We start from the raw sequence: 18,293 nt of genomic DNA on the forward strand, positions 1-18,293 counted from the left end.
GACATTGTGTCATCTATTCATTGTAATTGGAACCTCGTTCCTCAATCAACCAATTATTTGGCTGATAAATTGGCAAAATTTGGAACCTCCCAGCAATCTCTCATTGTTTGGTAAGGCTTCTCCCCTTGTAATCTGCTCGTTTGAACTTTCTCTTAATAAAAATCAGTGTCTTTTCAAAAAAAAAAAAAAAGATATGCGGAGGAGGCTAAGAAAGAGCAACACTTATTCGGCAACCAAATTAATTTATCTGATTTGTTTGCTTGAATTCTAGTCAGCTGTAAGGCTTCCAAAAGGTGACTGGCTTCCAGAGCTTCAAGTTCCGATAGACCACGACGAGGTTAAATGTTCCACCCTTCCTTATTGGTGACTTCAGTGATGGTAATTTTTCTCAATCTTGAAATTCTGAAGAGGTTGGGGAAAGTGTTCTGAAGAGGTTGGGGAAAGTGTTCTGAAGAGGCATATCACCCGACCACTAGTCTTCCTAAAATCTAATATATTGGCCGTTTCCCACATAGAATTGGACAACCGAGGAGAAAAAATGGGATAAGGAGATAGAGAGATCTCCAGATAGGAGATAAGTGTCTTCTGTTTCCCCCTTCGGTCCACCAATTCGAAGTAATGCTGAGCTTTGATAACACCATTTCTTTCCAAAGGTTTGGAGCAAAAGAGTTGAGTCTCCAAATCCATTTTAGGAGCAGTGCACGGTTCATGTCTCTGGTAAGCTAGATTCCGAGGCCTCCAAGGGTCTTTTGGAGGCAGACTTCCTCCCAACTGACTAAATGGTACTTGAATTCTGAGCTGATTCCTCTCCAAAGAAAACGCTTCTTCATCTTATCCAACTGTCGGCAAATAAAAGTTGGGCAAGGAAAGAAGGATAAATAATGATTTGGGATGCCAATAATGCATGATTTTAGAAGGGTTAGCCTTCTTGCCTTGCTAAGTAACCGACCCTTTCAGGAGGCAAGATGCATTTCCATCTTTTCAGTAACTGGAGTCCAGAGGTCTTTGCAAATGCGGCCCGAAAACAGAGGAAGACTGAGGTAGGTGCAGGGGGTGGATGAGATTGAGCAACCAAGTACTTCAGCCATTTCTGTGAGGGAGTTTGGGTTGATATTGAACCCAATCAAGGAGGTTTTCCCCCAATTTACTTTCAGACCTGAGCAAATTTTGAAGAGTCCCAGAATCGCCTTTATTCTTTTGATGTTGTCCATAGTTCCTGCTCCGAATATCAAAGTGTCATCCACATATTGGAGGATGGGGATATTGAAGCCGAGGAGTTGCTGATTGGGTTTAGCCATCCACATTCTTTGGCCGAGAAGAACATAGCAGAGAGAAAACGCCACAATGTTGAAGAGGAGAAGGGAGAGGGGGTCTCCCTGTCTCAATCTCCTCGAACCTTTAAAACACCCGCAAGCTGTTCCATTTAGGACAAGAGAATAAGTTGCGGTGGACAGGCAACTCCTGATCCAGTATCTCCATCGATCTCCAAAACCCATGCAAGTCATGAGGTCGTCCAAAAGGGTCCAATTTACCCGATCGAAAGCTTTTTCTAAATCTAACTTTAGTGCAAACATTGGTTCCTTCGAACGGGTAAAATGATCAATCAACTCATGGGCCACCATAGTGGAGTCCAAAATGTTTCTACCTTTCAGGAATGCTCTCTGACCATGATTGATAACTAGAGGGAGCATTGTCTTGAGCCGATTTGCAAGGAGTCTAGCAATAATCTTGTAAGTGCTCCAGATCAGACTGATAGAACGAAAGTCACCAGGGGTTTCAACATTTCTCTTCTTGGGGATTAGGGAAATGAAAGAGGCACCCATGCTACGGAAGGAGATGCCATTTTTGAAGAAGCCTTCAAGTATCAGAGAAATATCTCCCTTAATAATTGGCGAAGCTCGGTAGTAGAATTCACCGTTGAATCCATCTAGACCCGGTGCCCGGTCGCAAGCCATCCTTCCTCACATCAGCTCTATTTGCTCATCACCTACAGGCTTCAACCCAGCTTCCTCACATCAGCTCTATCACCTGGAAGACTCTGGTCCCTCCAAAGATTCAATTCTTCTTGTGGAGCGCACTCCATGGTAAGATATTCATGGCTGACAACCTTTGGAGAAGAGGTAATGCCACTCCTTGCCGGCTCTGTCCCCTATGCTCTATAGAGGACGAAACCATCCAACATCTGCTGCTTCATTGCCACTTCTTGTGGCAAATTTTGGACCCTGATCCTTCATCGAATTGGCATTACATTTTGTATGTCTCAGCACTTATCGAACATCGGCTTGTTCCTCCAGCAACTTCCCATGCCCAAGCTGGGCCATTTGATAGCATCAGCTTGCCTCTGGTATGTTCCCTGGCTGATCTGGCAGGAGAGAAATAAATAGGTGCTTTAACTCTAAGCTTCTCTCAACCGAGACGATCAAGGACCTGATTGTGGGACATATCTCGGCATGGCTTCACACCAAAGGTTACTTCAGCATGTTCAGTGGCTCCTCTCTGAGAACCAATTGGCGATGCATCTCGCAAATGGCTGGAAGCCGTCGCCCTCCATCCTGCATTCCCTGGTGCCCCCTCCCTATGGAGTTTACAAACTAAATTTTGATGGTAACGCTCGTGGTAATTCGGGGCCTGCGGGGTTTGGAGGGGTTATAAGTGATGCTGCTGGTAATATCCTATTCTCCTATGCTAGTCCGGTGGGTGATTCTGATTCTACTGTTGCGCAGATCCAGGCCCAATACCATGGTTTAGCCACCTTCAAAAATTATCTCCATGTCCCCCTCATTGCTGAAGGAGACTCCAGTGTGATCATTCACCGGTGTTCTGCTGCTACCACTCCTCCTTGGAGACATTGGCTTATGTACCATCGTGTGTCTGACATCACTGCCAGCCTTACATGTATACGGTCGCATGTTCCCCGTTCCGCCAACTTTTTGGCAGATAGGCTTGCTAAACAAGGGACCTCCCTCCCTGTAATGGTTGTCTCGGGAGGCCCTCTTATTTTGTAATCTTTTTCTCGTTTAATGCATTGTCACTTTTATAAAAAAAGAAGAAGTTAGGAGGTCTCTTCCCAACAAGCAAATGATTTTTTTGAGTGGACCGCTCATTGTAGAAGGAGATTCTCGGGTCGTCATTGGCTGGTGCTCCTCCTTGTACCTGGTCCCATGTTCTAAGATCAGCCAATTCGTCTGCTGATTCTTGTGCTAAATTGGGCCCCTCCCTTCAATCCCTTGTTGTAAGGGGAGGCCTCCCTTGATGTATCTTTTTCTTTCTTGAATTAATTCTATCACCATTTTAAAAAATTGATTTTTTTGAGCCTAAACCAATGTTAGACTATTCTCCCACACATAAAAACTCTTGATTCTCAGACAATTAGCCTAGATGTGGAGCAGATGTACAGCTAAAAGACTGGTTGACTCTTTTTAGTCACCAACACTCTGCTTTTGAAGTTTACTGTGAAACAATTTACACTGTAAAAGAACTACTTGATGACTTGTAGCCTGGCACTTTGCTAGAGCATGCCTTGATATCGTTGCTATGACTAGGGATGTAAATGGGTTGGTGATGAATTGAGTATAGTGGTACCTTTTTTTTTTTTTTTTTTTTTTAAATTATGCTGGAGTATAGTGGTACTTGAATATTAATATATGTCTGATGTTGGATATCTGATACCCAGAATATCCAAATTAGGACTCACTTTGAAGTCAAATCTTTGAGGATATAGAAAACATAATATTTGTGTTTATTTTAGTAAAACGATGAAGTGCAAGGAAAACATTTTTATTGATTTATGCATTATTTTAAGTAAAAATTGTTCAATAAGCAGAAATAACCATATTCACAATAAATTTTATTTACAAGTGGGAAAAATTAATGAATTGTATAAAAAAATGATACTAAAGAATCCTGGTATTTTATCTGGTTGTCGGGTAATGGGATATCAGATGGGTAATATGAATGTGATGTCTAAATTTCCTTTATATTCAGGTTTTCAGTTATTGCATTTTAGGTGTTACATAAGATGTTATACTGTTGATATCCAAAGAATTTTCTCTACGGATCTGCATGCTTCTCATTCTTGTTCTGTTATTAATTGAAAGTTGTATTTGTGATTTGAATTATGAGTTGGATTGACTTTTTTTATTTTCTTTTATTTCAGCACAGTCTCTCCAACATATCTTCAGGAGACATTGTGTTCTGGATGGCTTGCAAGTACCCTGATTCGGAGTCGTGATAAGTGAGATCTCTGAGTCCTTAAATTGATTCAGAAAACCCTTAATGATAAATTAAATTTAAAAAGGAAGGACAAATTGGAACTCTGTTGAAAAGGCGAGTTGGACTTTTTAAGGAATTGTCCACCCGATGGAAGGGAGGTCCTTTTGATGAAGCATGGTGGTTTACAATCAAACACTAATATAGTTGAAAGCATCCTCTCAAGTATGAGTAACTTCGTTTTAACTTACAACTTGAAATTTTTTATCTGGATTCAAGTTTGATAGGTAAAACTTAAAGGGCAGAAAGTAGGGTTTTTGCAGCTATTAAAAAAAATAACAAGTAGAGAATAAAACAAGGGGATACGTTTATCCAGCAGTGAACAAAAACCAGAATTTCTTTCAATAAACTAAGAATTTGAAAATAGGAAACAATTCATACTTGCTCTGATGCAATAAGGAAATAATTCATGCTTCACTAATCTAGAAACAAAGACCCAAACTTAAAATAGAAAACTACTACTAGAGAAGACTTTCTAATCGATGTTTTTATCTAAAACATCAAGTTGTTAGTTGACTGATGGTTCCCATTAGACTAGAACGTTACTTTTTTAGTAAAATGAAATAGGAAATTGCATTTTTAGAAAGATTTTTTTTTAATGCTTCCCATTTTAGAAAGATTTTCTATTTTTGGAACTTGACCTAAAATGGGAAATTCAGGTATCTTTAAGTTGGGCCTCCTTTCTTCTTTCATAAACATGGGTTTCTTGGGGTGATCTCGTGTTCTTAGGTATTTTTTAGCTAATTCTTTCACATTATATGCACTGAATCATCGTTCAGCTTTTCTTTCCTAAGATCTCATGATTCTTAAAGAGCAATTTTTTAAGGGTTTGAGGAGCTAGTAGATTTTACCTGCACTTGGAGCATCCTTGTCTTTCCATTTCTTTTCTTGTCTGTCCTGAGAAATTTGAATTTGGAATGGTTATCCCAGAGGAAAAAAAAATGGTGCAGATTTTGCTTGTATATTTCCTACTTCAATGTATGTCATTTTGGGTTGGAGAAAAGTACTAAAAGTTCACTGTAAAAGAAATTAGAATCAGAATTTGGAATTAGAGTGAAGTCCAGTGTTTCAAATGTATGTGATGATCTTTCATGAGGTAACTGCTATTGCCCACTGCCAAAAGTTATCTTTGCCTTAATTCTGTGCATTAAGTTACTATTTACAGCAGGAGTGGTCTTGTCATCTTTTCTTTCTTTTTCATTATTGTCTTCCTTCTACACTTTCACCTGAAGGGCAAACCTTGTAACTCTATCATGTCCATATACTGTTTTGCTTTCTTTTCTCATGGCTGACAAATGCATGATGCAAATGCAAAAAAACTCTCTTCGAATATAAAGAGAACTTGGTTGCTCTTTTGCTTTTTAAACTTCTGCGCTCTTTTTTGGTCTGGAAACATGGGATCTTTGTAAGTTTGCCAAGTAAGATAACTAGGGATATAAGGTTTAACTGTACATCTCCAAATAGCTTTCTTTCTTTAATTGTTATGAGACTTAGTCTGGATTAGCAAGGCCAGTTAGCTACTAGATTGCACGAGGGAAGTTCTCCTTCCCCATGTGCCACAGAAGCAGGGGAACCCACTGTTCTCCCCATGCTCCACCCTCGTCCTTTGTTGATGGGGGAGGGTGTATAATCCCCCCCATTGGCAAGGGGAGTTGGAAAACTCCGTTCCTCGTTTTGTATTGCTGTTGGGGAATCTGTTCCCCTTGAGGCTTGAGCCCCCTTGTTTTAGTTGTAATTTGCCTATATAAATGAAAATTTACCATTTTCCAAAAAATAATCTCACTCTTTAATGTGTTCTCTTCTACTTTTCATTTCTCCATTTTCCTTTTGCTTTTATTCAACACATAATCCTTCAGTTTTTCTATTTCTGATAACGTAGATCTCTTCTCTCAGATACTATGGTATTTTAAATGGACTTGACACTGCCCTGTGGAATCCTGCTACAGATGTTTTCTTGCCTACTAATTTCAATGGTAAAAATTTCAAACTAAAGGCTTTCTTGTTGTTATGTATATTGTCGAAAGGCTTTCTAAAGAAAGAGATTTGAGAGAGAAAGAGGAAGAAAAGATTGAGAAGAGAGGAGGAAGAAGCAGTGAAGACTGCATTGGAGTTCGTGCCATGAAGCATGAGCTCCCCCCTTTTATTAAACCCTTAAAAGTGATAATTACAAGAAAGGATAAAAATTCCCTTAGTTGCAAAAACTCCTATAACTCATACAATTCAACTCTGATTTGAATGAAACACAAAACATAAGAGTTTAATGGAATTATGTATCTAACAGAACTATGTAAAGATAAACAAGAATATGGGAAATGACCAAAATACCCTTAGACTGGTATTTTAATACTCCCCCTCAAGATGGAGAGTAGATATCAAACAATCCTAACTTGTCACAGAAAGCTAAGTGTTCACGTCTTCTTAGTGGTTTTGTAAACCCATCTCCAAGTTGATCTGATGACTTTACATATGGAATTACCTTTCCTTGTGTAGCTGTATCTCTAATCAAATGACAATCAACCTCTACGTGTTTAGTTCTTTTGTGGAATACACTATTACTTGCGATGAAGATAGTGGCCTGATTGTCACACTTCACAACCATGGGTTTTGGAATATAAAACCAAACTCAAGAAGAATAAACTTTCTAGCATAAGTTCGCTAACAGTGTCCAAGAATAAACTTTCTAGCATAAGTTCGCTAACAGTGTGGGCCATTGCTCTATATTCAGCCTTTGCACTTGACCTGGTCACAATTGTCTGTTTCTTTCTTTTCTAGCTTACTAAGTTACCCCCAACAAAGCAACAATAGCCTAAAGTAGACCGTCTATCCATTTTATATCCATCATAATCTGCATCTAAATATTCAAGTACACTTATTTTGTTGTTCTAAGTATACAACAAACCTTTTTCCAGGGGTACATTTCAAATATTTTAAAATCCTCTGGGCAACTTCTAAATGTACTTTCTGAGGGTTTTTCATGAATTGCCTTACAACTCCCACTGCAAAGGATATATCAGGCCTGGTAATTGTAGTATAGATCAATTTACCTTCCTTGCATTTGTATTGTGTTTTGTCCTTGAGAGGAGGAATCTGTGTGTCATGGAGATTATAGTTGATTTTCGATGGAGATTGGGTGAGATGAGAGATGTGAGGCGAGAGGAGATAAATGTGCGTCGCCCCCGATCGAAGTCTTCTCCCACCGTCTCCGATTAGTCTCTCCTCCTAATCGGAGTGGCCATTGCCAGTGTCGTCCCCATCGTTCTCAGGGATGAAGCCCAGCGGAAAAAGATTCGAAGACTCTCCTTTCCGGTGAACCACTGCTAGAAGATTCAAAGACTTCGGAAGGCCTGCCCGAGCTCCCACCTCAGATCATCGCCACAACGACGATGACATGGCGGGGAACTTCCGATAGGGCATTCCATGTGACATTCCGAGGATTGTTGAAGACGAAGATGAAGAAGGTATCTACTGGACCATAATTCGCAGAAAGATGCCTTGATGTAGGCTTCCCGACGATGCTGCGACACCCCCCACAACCCCATTTTGATTCAGCTATGGCCCCACCACATTGTTGATCACCCGAGTGGCCCTCTGGGCTACTCCTTGCATTCGGGTAACGGTAAAGATAGGAACTCGACGTGCCTTCATTACCATCCCGACGGTGGTGTGCGAGTCCTTCATCATGCAGTTCATGGAGGCTACCATGCATGATTGCGATTCCTCGCCGAGGTCCAAGGAGCTCTAGAGTGGAACCTTGATGCTTCTACTTCCTTGCAATTCACTGGAACAATGCCGTTGTTTGCCACATTACTCAAACCACCTAGAAATCTGACAACCTAAATCTGATTCTTTTCCTTATGAATGTCCTTAACATTGGCAATGAAAGGATGAAAGGTGCTGATTTCATGTAAGATACCTCTCATTTTAGTAAAATAATTTGTCACTGATCTTTTTTTTTTTTTTTTTTGGAAAAGGTGTGAATATATTACTGAGAGAGAATAATACAAACCGTACTAAACAGGACCTTCCTCCACAACAAACTGTTGGAGAAAAACACCTGTTTTAGCCTGACTATCCGCCAAGTGATTTGCGGATCTAGGAATATAATTCCACTTGCATTGTATTTGGGAAATTAAAGTACATATATCATCAAAAAGATTCCAATGCCACCATGGGGGTTTGCATGTCTTCTTACACCAACTGATAACAACTTGTGAATCGCCTTTGACAAATAAAGGTCCTTCCATTCTCTAATGAAACAACTTCAGGCCATTGAACAACCCAGATAACTCGGCAGTTGTTGAGTCTGATATGCCGAGTGGCCCTCAAAAAAAGAGGAGCAATTTTCCTTGGTCATCATGGATAACCCCCCCATATCCAGCTAACCCCGGACAACCTAACGCACTTCCATCAAAGTTTAGTTTAAAAAATCCAACTGGAGGGAGAGACCAAGTCTCCATAATCGGAGGGCAGGGGGGAATTTGTCACTGATCTATCTCATCGCTTCATTAAAATACCGAACATATAGCTCATAAATCCGAGACAAATTACTCTCTTGAGATAAAATGGAAGCCTGAGTTGTCCAAATCTCTTTAGCTTTCCCACAACTCAAAATCTAGTCACTAATCATGACTCCATACTATTCACTAACCAAGTCATATTGTTGTCTTTTGCTTCCCAGTCTTCAGTTATTGGTACAAGGAGATCATCTTTGATGTATCAAGCCATTCTTTTGGCCTTTAGAAACATAAGAGGGATCTTGACCAAATCACATAGTTTGACCCATTCAGTTTGATGGATATTATTTGAATAGTCTGAGAGTGTTTTCCATCTGAACTCTCAGTTGCCCTTTGGACAGCAGCTCGTGTGCTGGATTCAACCATCTGATTTCCCCAAAAATCACAATTCAATGCAAATAAGTACCTTACTACACAAAAGATCACTTTTTCCAATTCAATTTACCCTCTGTAGGTGTGTGGGCCCCACATTTTCACTCCAAGTACACACAACAGTTGCATTCTCTAACTGAAGTGGAAAATTGAATAAAAAACAAGTTAATTGCATGTAAGATGGATGATGCAGGCATTGGAGAGGATGATGCAAGCCTTGGGTAGGCTGTGCGGGCAAAAAATGAAGCTAGTTTTCAAGTAGGGTCCCTTAAAGGGCTTTGCAACATGGTAATCACCCAATTAGTTGAGAAACAATCAACCAATTGGTTATGGCATGAAGAAAAGAAGAAAAAAATGAATTTTTACCCTACCAGTCCTGAAATTGTTGGAAGAACCTTCAATAAGGTTGCTGAATGGAGATGAAGAAAAACTGAAGAAGATCAGCACAAGATTGCCTTCACTGCTCTGATACCATGTAAAGAAAGAGATTTGAGAGAGAAAGAGGAAAAAATTTTTGAGAGAAGAGAGGAGGAAGAAGCAGTCAAGGCTGCATTGGAGTTCGTGCCAGAAAAGCACGAGATTCCCCCTTTATTAAACCTGTAAGTGAATATTACAAGAAAGGACAAAATTGCCCTCGGTTACAAAAAGTCCTATAAATCATACAATACAACTCTGATTTGAATGAAACTTGAAACATAAGAGTTTAATGGAATTATCTATCTAAAACAACTATGTTAAGATAAATCAGAATAAGAAAAATGACCAAAATACCCTCAGACTGCTATTTTAACTAATGTGAGAATGTGGCCAGTTGCCACGCTATATCTATTAATTGCTTTAATGTCTAGAGAAATTAGTGATGGAGCAATATTCAGGATCTTTAGGCAGTATGCAGTTGTATGGGCTGAAAAGTCTTTTTCAGAATTACTTTCTATTGATGTTTGTCATCAAATACCTCAAAATTTTAATGTCCTGAATATAACAATGCTTCCTCATTTAATGTCTCTGAATATAACAATGCTTCCTCATTTGATGTCCTGAATATAACAATGCTTCCACACATCCCTCTTAATTTTAAATGGATAACCTTTTCAGAATATTGTTTTACTTCTTAGTCCTTTGCTATTTTCATCTTCTGTCACTATCATGCTAGTTCCACTTCAGAATGATAGTCATAAATGTACTTCAATTCAGTAGGAGACTCATTAAATAATTTCTTAATGTTGTTTTTGAATGGTTAAACATATGAAAATGCAGCACAAAATGGCGGAGGGAAAAATATATGCAAGCATTATGTCCAAAAGGGCCTTGGCTTACCTACAGAGTGCAGCCAGATCAGAAAAGCTGTCCCTGGCAGTGTAAAGCGAGTGCCACTGGTTGTCTGTATTACTAGATTGGTTGCTCAGAAGGGCCTTCATTTGATTCACTATGCAATTAAGCGTGTGGAAGAACTTGTGAGCTCTCTCTCTCTCTCTTTCTCTCTCATTGAGGTTTTGGAAACCTGGAGTCTTTTACTACTAACTGGCAATATTTTCTTGAGCAACGTGCAAAGCCACAAAGTTCAGGTATCTTCTTTGAATCTGAACATTGTATGCTTAGTATTCTAACAAAATTGAGGATCAGGGTACAAAAAGTGCCTTCTTAGTGTCCACTCTGCAGTCTGTTGCTATATTTGTTGGCCTTTGTGAGTATGTTCATCAGCCTTCCTCAAATTTGTACCTTCACTTCTAACTCTTCAATCAAGCTTTTCACTGTGGAAGATGTAGTTTAAAAGCCTTCTTGCTTCTTAGCTCATTTTTTTGTTACATGACCATTTCAACCTACCATAAAAGCATTCTTTGACACTCACTAATAAGCTGGGAATCCCTGATAATTTAGTTTTTAAAATTGTCTATTAACTTATTTTAGGCTAATGGTAATTTGATATAACAATGACGTAGTGTAATAAGAATAGGGATGAGTTCAAAAACTGGATTTAGGTGTCTTGTCTCCTTTGGTGAATGGATTCACTTCCTCACCTTTCATACCCTCTATCTTTCTCTATCTTTACTTCTTCTTTTTTTAAGCGAAATGGGAATTTTATTCAGAGAGGTTGGAAATACAAACCTAGTTAAGGAGCACTTCTGTATCTTTACTAGCCTCTCTTTTACTGTTGGCTCCAGGATTTTCTAAAGCTGTTTTGTATTCTCTCTTTTTTTTTTTTTTTTGGAATGATAATTCGTGTTTGTTTTCACTAGTATTTCCATTATTAAAAAAATTTCCCTCTTCGATAATCAATATGCTCTAAGATATCCATTTTTTTTAAAAAAAAAGAAAAACTCTAAGATATGGATTATGTCATTTATACAGGGCGGACAAATGATTTTACTGGGAAAGCCTTCAGATAGTCGTGTAGAAGGGGACTTTCAGGCTCTGGCTGCTGCGGTAAATATCTGTGGCGCCAATTCCTTTAATGAATTTATACTAGTCTTTTCTATAAAAAAAAATCTATGTTGCAGTGACTCTAGGCATGCTTGAAATTGGATCTCTTTTGACTTCTATTAAGCTTTTATATGGTCTTATCAGTAGATGCGTAAGGAGAAAAGTTTCATTGCAAATCCTAGATCTAGATCCAGTTATGAACTGGATCCCATAAGGGCCCAAATTCTTCTGGATCCCTTATTGAATGGACCTACAAACATTAGGACTTGGTTATAGATGTTAGGCTAATGTAGTGTTAGTAGAAATTCTAGAGTAAATGCAACACCCTAACTACATGGAACAGACAGAAAGTAGCTTTCAAGCTTGTAGTGTGGTGCTTAAGAACTAGAAACCTTGAAATTTTGTAATGTTCTTGACTATTAAAACTGTGAAAGTTGCTATTGATATAATACCCCTTAATTGATTTGGACGAGGGATTGGTTTATACACCGATGTGGTTGATTACCAACGTAGAGTTTGGACAGTGAATCTGATGAATAAGGGGAAGCAGATGAGTTTACACTTGATTTCTGACTGCAAAGATTAATCGAGTATGGTTTGATAATTCCACAGAAAACCAATGCCTTGTTAAAGACACCACAATTCTTGGCTAGTTCTTCCCGTGTCCTTTTTCTGTCACCGAAAGGCAACAGTATAATCTAACTATATCCTCTTGCCTTTTGTAGCACAACAAAGGTAGCAGTATCAGAATCCTCCTTTTGTACAGGTGATGTCAATATTGAATTCTCTATTGTTGCTTTCTATACCCTGTGATGCATCACACTTGATAGTTCTTAGTACCTGGAATGTCGTTACTCTATTTTTTTTGAGTTTCTAATTGCATTTTTATTCTACTTCTGTTAACTTTTGTCAGGCTTTTGGTATCTTTCCACTTTAGAATAAGTGGCCTCGTCTTCGGAGATGAGGTTTGACTTTTATAGCTCCTAGTACTATTTTTAACCTAGCATGCTGGTTTTCTTTTGTAGTGAAGCTCTGTCCCACATGCTTTATGCAGCAGCAGATTTTGTTCTGGTTCCTTCCATATATGAGCCTTGTGGACTTGCCCAAATGATTGGCATGCGCTATGGAGCGGTATGAATTAGTCAAGATCCCAATTTTCTATATTGATCTTGTATGAATTAGTCAAGATCCCAATTTCCTATATTGATCTTTAAGATTGGAATTTTTTTAACCTTTTCACTTTCAAAATATAGACAGTTATCCATTCAAAATAAAAAAAACTGTTCATATTGGAAAACACAATGTGTCTCATTCATGTCATTTTGTAACGTTGGGTTTGTTCCACTACTTTAGTTTCTTGAGAGACAGATGTTAATTTGGTTTATAATCATTCTTCTTAGGTACCTATTGTTCGGAAAACTGGTGGTTTAGCAGACACTGTCTTTGACATGGATGATTTCTCAAACAGCGAGAAGGCAAATGGGTATGAGTGGGATATCCAGCTATGAAAAAATGAGTAATCTGTGATTTTAGTATGTGGCAAGTCACTAATCGTGGATATCTTTAGTGCACAGGCAATCTGATAAATGTTCTGTTTTTTTTTTTGAAATGATGATAAATGTTCTTTTACTCTATATTTTTGGATGTGTGGTTGGAAAAAATGTTAGAAAGTTTTAGTACAAATAATATTATTAACTAGGCCTAAACCTAGTTCAAGAGAACCTATATAGTACGAACGAATCAAGTAATAGGTCCTAGGCACATTATTCATTGAACTTACTTTGGACAAGTTCTGCTACTTATGGCAATAGTATAACAGCACTATATGTAATTTTCCCTGAGACAATGAATCTTCTTCTTGGCTTGGAGAAGTTTTTGACCAAATGGCATTCTCCTGACTCGAACTAATTTGAAAACGCTTGGACCCGAGAACCTAAATTCCTGGAGCTAGTGGCCTCGGTCTGGCCCAACCTCTGTACCTTTGGAGTGGATGGTTGGAATTTGCTCCACAGACTCAAGCTTCTTAAGGCGCACACCTGATCTTGGCCTCCTCCCACTATGCTAATCTAAAAGCGGCCAAGTCCACCATCCTGGCCAAAATCACCAATCTGGACACTCTTGAGGAAACTCGGCCCCTGGATCTCTAGGAATTTCAAAGCAGCACTGTTATCCAATTCCAACTCCAATGCCTTTCCTACCATGCCCGCATCCATTGGAAGCAGAGGGCCCGATTCAAATGGATCTCTGAAAGGGATGGAAACACCAAAATTTTCCACACCGTGGCATCAACTCAGTGCTAGTCCAACTGGATTACTTCTCTATCGATTGATGGAGAGATAACCAGTGATCAGGCTACTATTTCCAACGCTTTTCTGAGTTTTTTTTTGCAGAGCTGTACAAAGAAGAATTATGTCCTTGACCGAAACTCCAGCACATTAATCTTGCCAGAATATCCACTGGGATGGCTGCTCTCTTAGAGTGCCCCTTCTCAAATAAGGAAATTGAGAGTGCTACTCTGGGATTAGCCACTGATCGAGCCCCTGGACCCGATGGATTTAATGGCGAGTTCTATAGGCATTGCTGGCCTGTAATTAAAGAGGACATTGTGGCTATGGTCAACACTTTCTACAGCCGGGGCATTTCCTATAAGAGTATGGGTGCCTCATTCATTGCGCTTGTCCCTAAGAAATCTGCTGAGCACCCCCAGGATTTCGGACCCAGCAGCCTCACCTCAAGTCCATACAAGATTATCGCCTGACTTCTAGCTCACCACCTCAAGATCGCCATGCCTTTAATTATCCACCCTAGACAAAGCACTTTCAACTGTGGCAAAAACATTCTAGATTCTACCATGGCCACTCACGAGTTACTGGACCATTTCAAGCGCTCTAATCGGCCTTCCTCTCTATCTCTATCTCTCTCTTATCTCAAGTTTGCTCAAAATCATCTTTCTGTGTCATGTGACTTCTCTCTTGTTCCTAATCATGCAACTGATGTTGATGAATGAAGAGAAAGCAATTCAGGTTGCTGTAGATCTCATTTGGAAGTCTTCATTTCTTCAGTAAGACTTTTTAACTTCTTTTTTCCTTTTTTTTCTTCTTTATCTCGGGTTTTGATATCCATTTCGCCTCAACATTTATATATATGGTGTTTGTAATTTTTAAATCTCTTTGTTGAATTTCTGGAAAAGAGAAAAACTTCATTGACTTGATTTGATTTGAGTACAATGAGTCATTATTTATAATAGAGGGAACAACTAAATTCCAATTACAATTAAACTACTCTTGTCCTAGTTACACCCAAAGTTAAACACTAAAAGATAAGTCCTGGAACAATTGAGCAATTGAATATAAATAGAAGACTAATATAACTAAAACACCTTTAACTGAGACTCTTCTATGAGACCTCCTCTTGTGAGACTCCTGTAAGACTCTTCTTTGGCCAGCATGACCATTCACTCTTCCGATATTTATATCTCCCTCTAGAAAACTCAGATTGAGAATTGGCTTGATAGGTAAGAAAATAGACTTACGAATCTATCTTTTGACATATAATTCTCCATATAAAGTCTCGTTCTTGATGGCATAAAACACCTCGAAAGTTGAAGCTTTATGTTGCTGCTCGAACCTCTCTTGCAATCTGACCTTTGTAGCCTCAAATATCGATTTCTCTTTGTAGAAAAGTCCAATTGCCAAACTTCTTTTTGCATTGGAAAGTAGACTCGATGATCTTTCCGTGAATACATAATTTGCAAAATGAAAATTTCATATTTTTTTTCTTGTTTTCATGTTGGGAGGTATCCATTTTATCAGAAATCATTGGTGGTGGAAAATCTTCCATTCTTTCATTTCAATAATCACTTACTCTGACTTGATTGAAGTGATTGAGAAAGCAGTACAAACTGGTTCAAATCATTCAAAAACATGATTTGGCAGTTTTTACTAGATACAGATAACAATCAAATGTCAGTGCAGTCTTGGGCTTCTTTTACATGAGTCTCCAAAATTAGCATAATTTCAAGATGGAAAGGATGACCTATCCTTGTTGCATTTGTTGGTTTTGGCACAAGCTTCTGTATGATTTCTTCAAAACTGGATAATGCTTATAACTGTATGGACATATTGATGCAATCAGATAGTCTCCTTACTTCTTATAGAGCTCATATTAACCAACTTTTTTTCTTCTTTCTGTATTTCTCGTCTCCAGTTATGTCTTTGAAGGCATTGATGAAGGATCCTTGAATTGGGCTCTTGAACGTGCTTTTTGTCACTACAAAGAAAGTAAGTTAGCTTTTATCTGATGCAGAGAGTTTAAACCTTCCAAATGTGCTAATATTGAAGCCTTTGGACAAATTTTTGTTTGTGTTAATAATTTTAGAGATCAGAAGAAACATTCCTTGGGGGAACTTCAATAATGTGTTTAATAAATATGAATTGTTTATGTTTCATAATTCAACACTTCGCACACCCAGAGTTCTTCCACTTAGAAGAGTTACCATTTCAGTCCAATTCCTTTATTTCCTTGGAAGTCTTTACTTGAGAGGAGCAAAATTACCAATTTCTGACTTGATTTATCAGTTTGAATTTAGATCTGGAAGTAGGTTCCATGAAATAGTACTTTGTTCCTCTGCTGGGGATCTCATGATTATCATTTCAATCAGAAAGGACCAAGCCCTTTTCTATGCATAGAAAAAAAAGCTCTATAAACACATGTTGGTTTCCAAGAAGGGTTATGGCATTCTTAGGTAATCTTATTGTTTTCAGTTGCGCTTTATGCCCTGGTTCCTTTCTTTTGGTGAAACAGCAAATAATCCTAATTGCATGAGTTTATTACTAGAAAGAACATAACAAATGTAATCTTATGTCTTTCTTCATTAACTAAGCTATCACTTATAATATATTTTGGATAACCGGGTTTCTGGTTTTTTGTCCTTCTTTCCTCTTCAATTGAGTTGCTGCTGTAGGCAACCAAGTTAGAGATCTCATGATCATTGGTCAGCATGTTACTCTTTTTGACTAAGTGGTGCCAAGTCTATCATAAAATTGAAAGGGAAAAATATGCTCAAATGTCACAATATATAGCTGATCAGCACTGCAAAAGGGTAATCCTTGTAAATATGGGAAAATATTCAAATGACTTGATCAATTAAAAATTGTGAGACCAAAGCCTGGTTCTAAAACCAAGTACACCTTACTAAACTTGAAAGATTACTGATAGGTGTGGAATTTGAAGCTTTAAAATCAGTTTAGTTATAAACAGTCTTTGACATTGTCATTTTCTTTGCTTTGTTGATGCAGATACAGCCATATGGGAAGAAATTGTGAAGAAGGTTATGGCAATAGATTACAGCTGGAATAATACAGCTGGAAAGTATATCGACGTTTACAACTCAATAAGAATTGGATAGTGCATTTTGATGTGGTTCTAGCCATTCCTTTGCAAATCTAAGATGCAAGAACAAATCAAATGGAGGATCATGTTTTGTGTTTCTTGAATCCACTGGTAAGTGGATTTATTAGGGCTACATGGTTATGAAAATGAAAATTTGTGAGAGTATTTCTGTCTCATTGTAATGGGGATGAAAACAAATTTCTTACCCATTTGAGAAGTGGTTTAGGATTAGCTATCTGCTCATACATTATTTATTAGATAGAAGAGATATGGATAAAAGGATATAGCTTAGACAATTTTTTTTTTTTTTTTTTGCATTTGTGCTGCCATGATAAATTAGAGCAGAAACTAATTGTGTTTGTGCTTTATTAGAAACAAAAAGAAAAAGTGTTAATAACCAAAGATAGTGGAGGTATGAGGGGTGAATAGTCAAGGATTAATTGAATGTTTGGTTATTTATTTTTTCATCATTTCTTATTGTGCCAATATGAAACTCATGTTCTTATGGGTTTTAGCTTTTAGAAGGATAAGAAAAATTAAGATGAAATTTTATCCATCTCCTGATCCACCCTGATACCAATTTCATCCATCTCCTGATCCACCCTGATACCTAAATTGGTGAACTGCAATATCTAAGTTTTGATCCATCCTGATATTACTTTTATTGTTAATCAAGTAAAGGTAATGGAAGCTTGGAAACACATTACTTGTTACGTTAAAAGTGCAATTCATACAATTAATACATTCAGTAGGGGATTCAGACTTTTTTGTTTGGTGGGTGGTGGGAAGCAAATTATGAGGACAATCTTGAAGAATAGGGAGGCAATATGAAGAAAAGGGGGCAAAAAGAGACTTTGAATTTCTCAAACCTTAGGGGGGTCAATTGCCTCGTTGTCCCTATGTAGCTCTGCCCCTTGTTACATTATCTATTTGGGAATTCCTTATTTAGTTAGCAGCTATGATGTATTCTTGGGGTTGGCATATTTCTTAGGTATTGAGGTGAAGTACTAAGCACTAACTAACATTACAGGAAAGATGGTTTGGGTTTGATACCTTTTACAGACCTTTTGGCAATTCAAGGACTTCAATGTTATACAGTGATCATAAAAATTTCATTGTCATATCGATGAATCCAACTATATTGATAAATCCACTTCTCCACAATTGCTTTAAATACTAAAGAGCTCGATTACCACTTCACGTGAGAGAAGATAACTCAAGTCCCTCCCTTCCTTCACATGAGTTCAAAAAGATGAGCTTCAAAATCCCCATTGGTAAAAACGAGCAAAAGATTGAAGAGAATAAGCCACATTTACGCAAAATTTA

General features: G+C 38.1%; 1 protein-coding gene across 3 annotated transcripts in view; it reads left to right on the forward strand.

Moving 5' to 3' along the window:
• LOC137942023 (uncharacterized) overlaps positions 1-17,466 on the forward strand; it is a 34,512-nt gene extending 17,046 nt beyond the window's left edge. For 2 of the 3 annotated variants that reach the window (XM_068787691.1, XM_068787690.1), the window contains exons 8-16: positions 4,157-4,234; positions 6,163-6,242; positions 10,413-10,609; positions 11,505-11,579; positions 12,302-12,342; positions 12,602-12,707; positions 12,977-13,059; positions 15,783-15,856; positions 16,874-17,466. In XM_068787691.1, the coding sequence (XP_068643792.1) occupies positions 4,157-4,234; positions 6,163-6,242; positions 10,413-10,609; positions 11,505-11,579; positions 12,302-12,342; positions 12,602-12,707; positions 12,977-13,059; positions 15,783-15,856; positions 16,874-16,983 (844 nt within the window). In that variant the 3' untranslated portion in view covers positions 16,984-17,466. Of the gene's footprint in view, positions 1-4,156; positions 4,235-6,162; positions 6,243-10,412; positions 10,610-11,504; positions 11,580-12,301; positions 12,343-12,489; positions 12,542-12,601; positions 12,708-12,976; positions 13,060-15,782; positions 15,857-16,873 lie in introns of those variants that run through there. The other variant, XM_068787692.1, reaches the window with a different exon arrangement.
• The last annotated feature ends 827 nt before the right edge of the window (positions 17,467-18,293 follow it).

This window comes from Aristolochia californica, unplaced genomic scaffold (genome assembly GCF_029961685.1).
Source record: "Aristolochia californica isolate CCGP_79_NKW_82.1479 unplaced genomic scaffold, dmAriCali1.0.hap1 SCAF_9, whole genome shotgun sequence".
In the NCBI taxonomy this organism is placed as follows: Eukaryota; Viridiplantae; Streptophyta; class Magnoliopsida; order Piperales; family Aristolochiaceae; genus Aristolochia; species Aristolochia californica.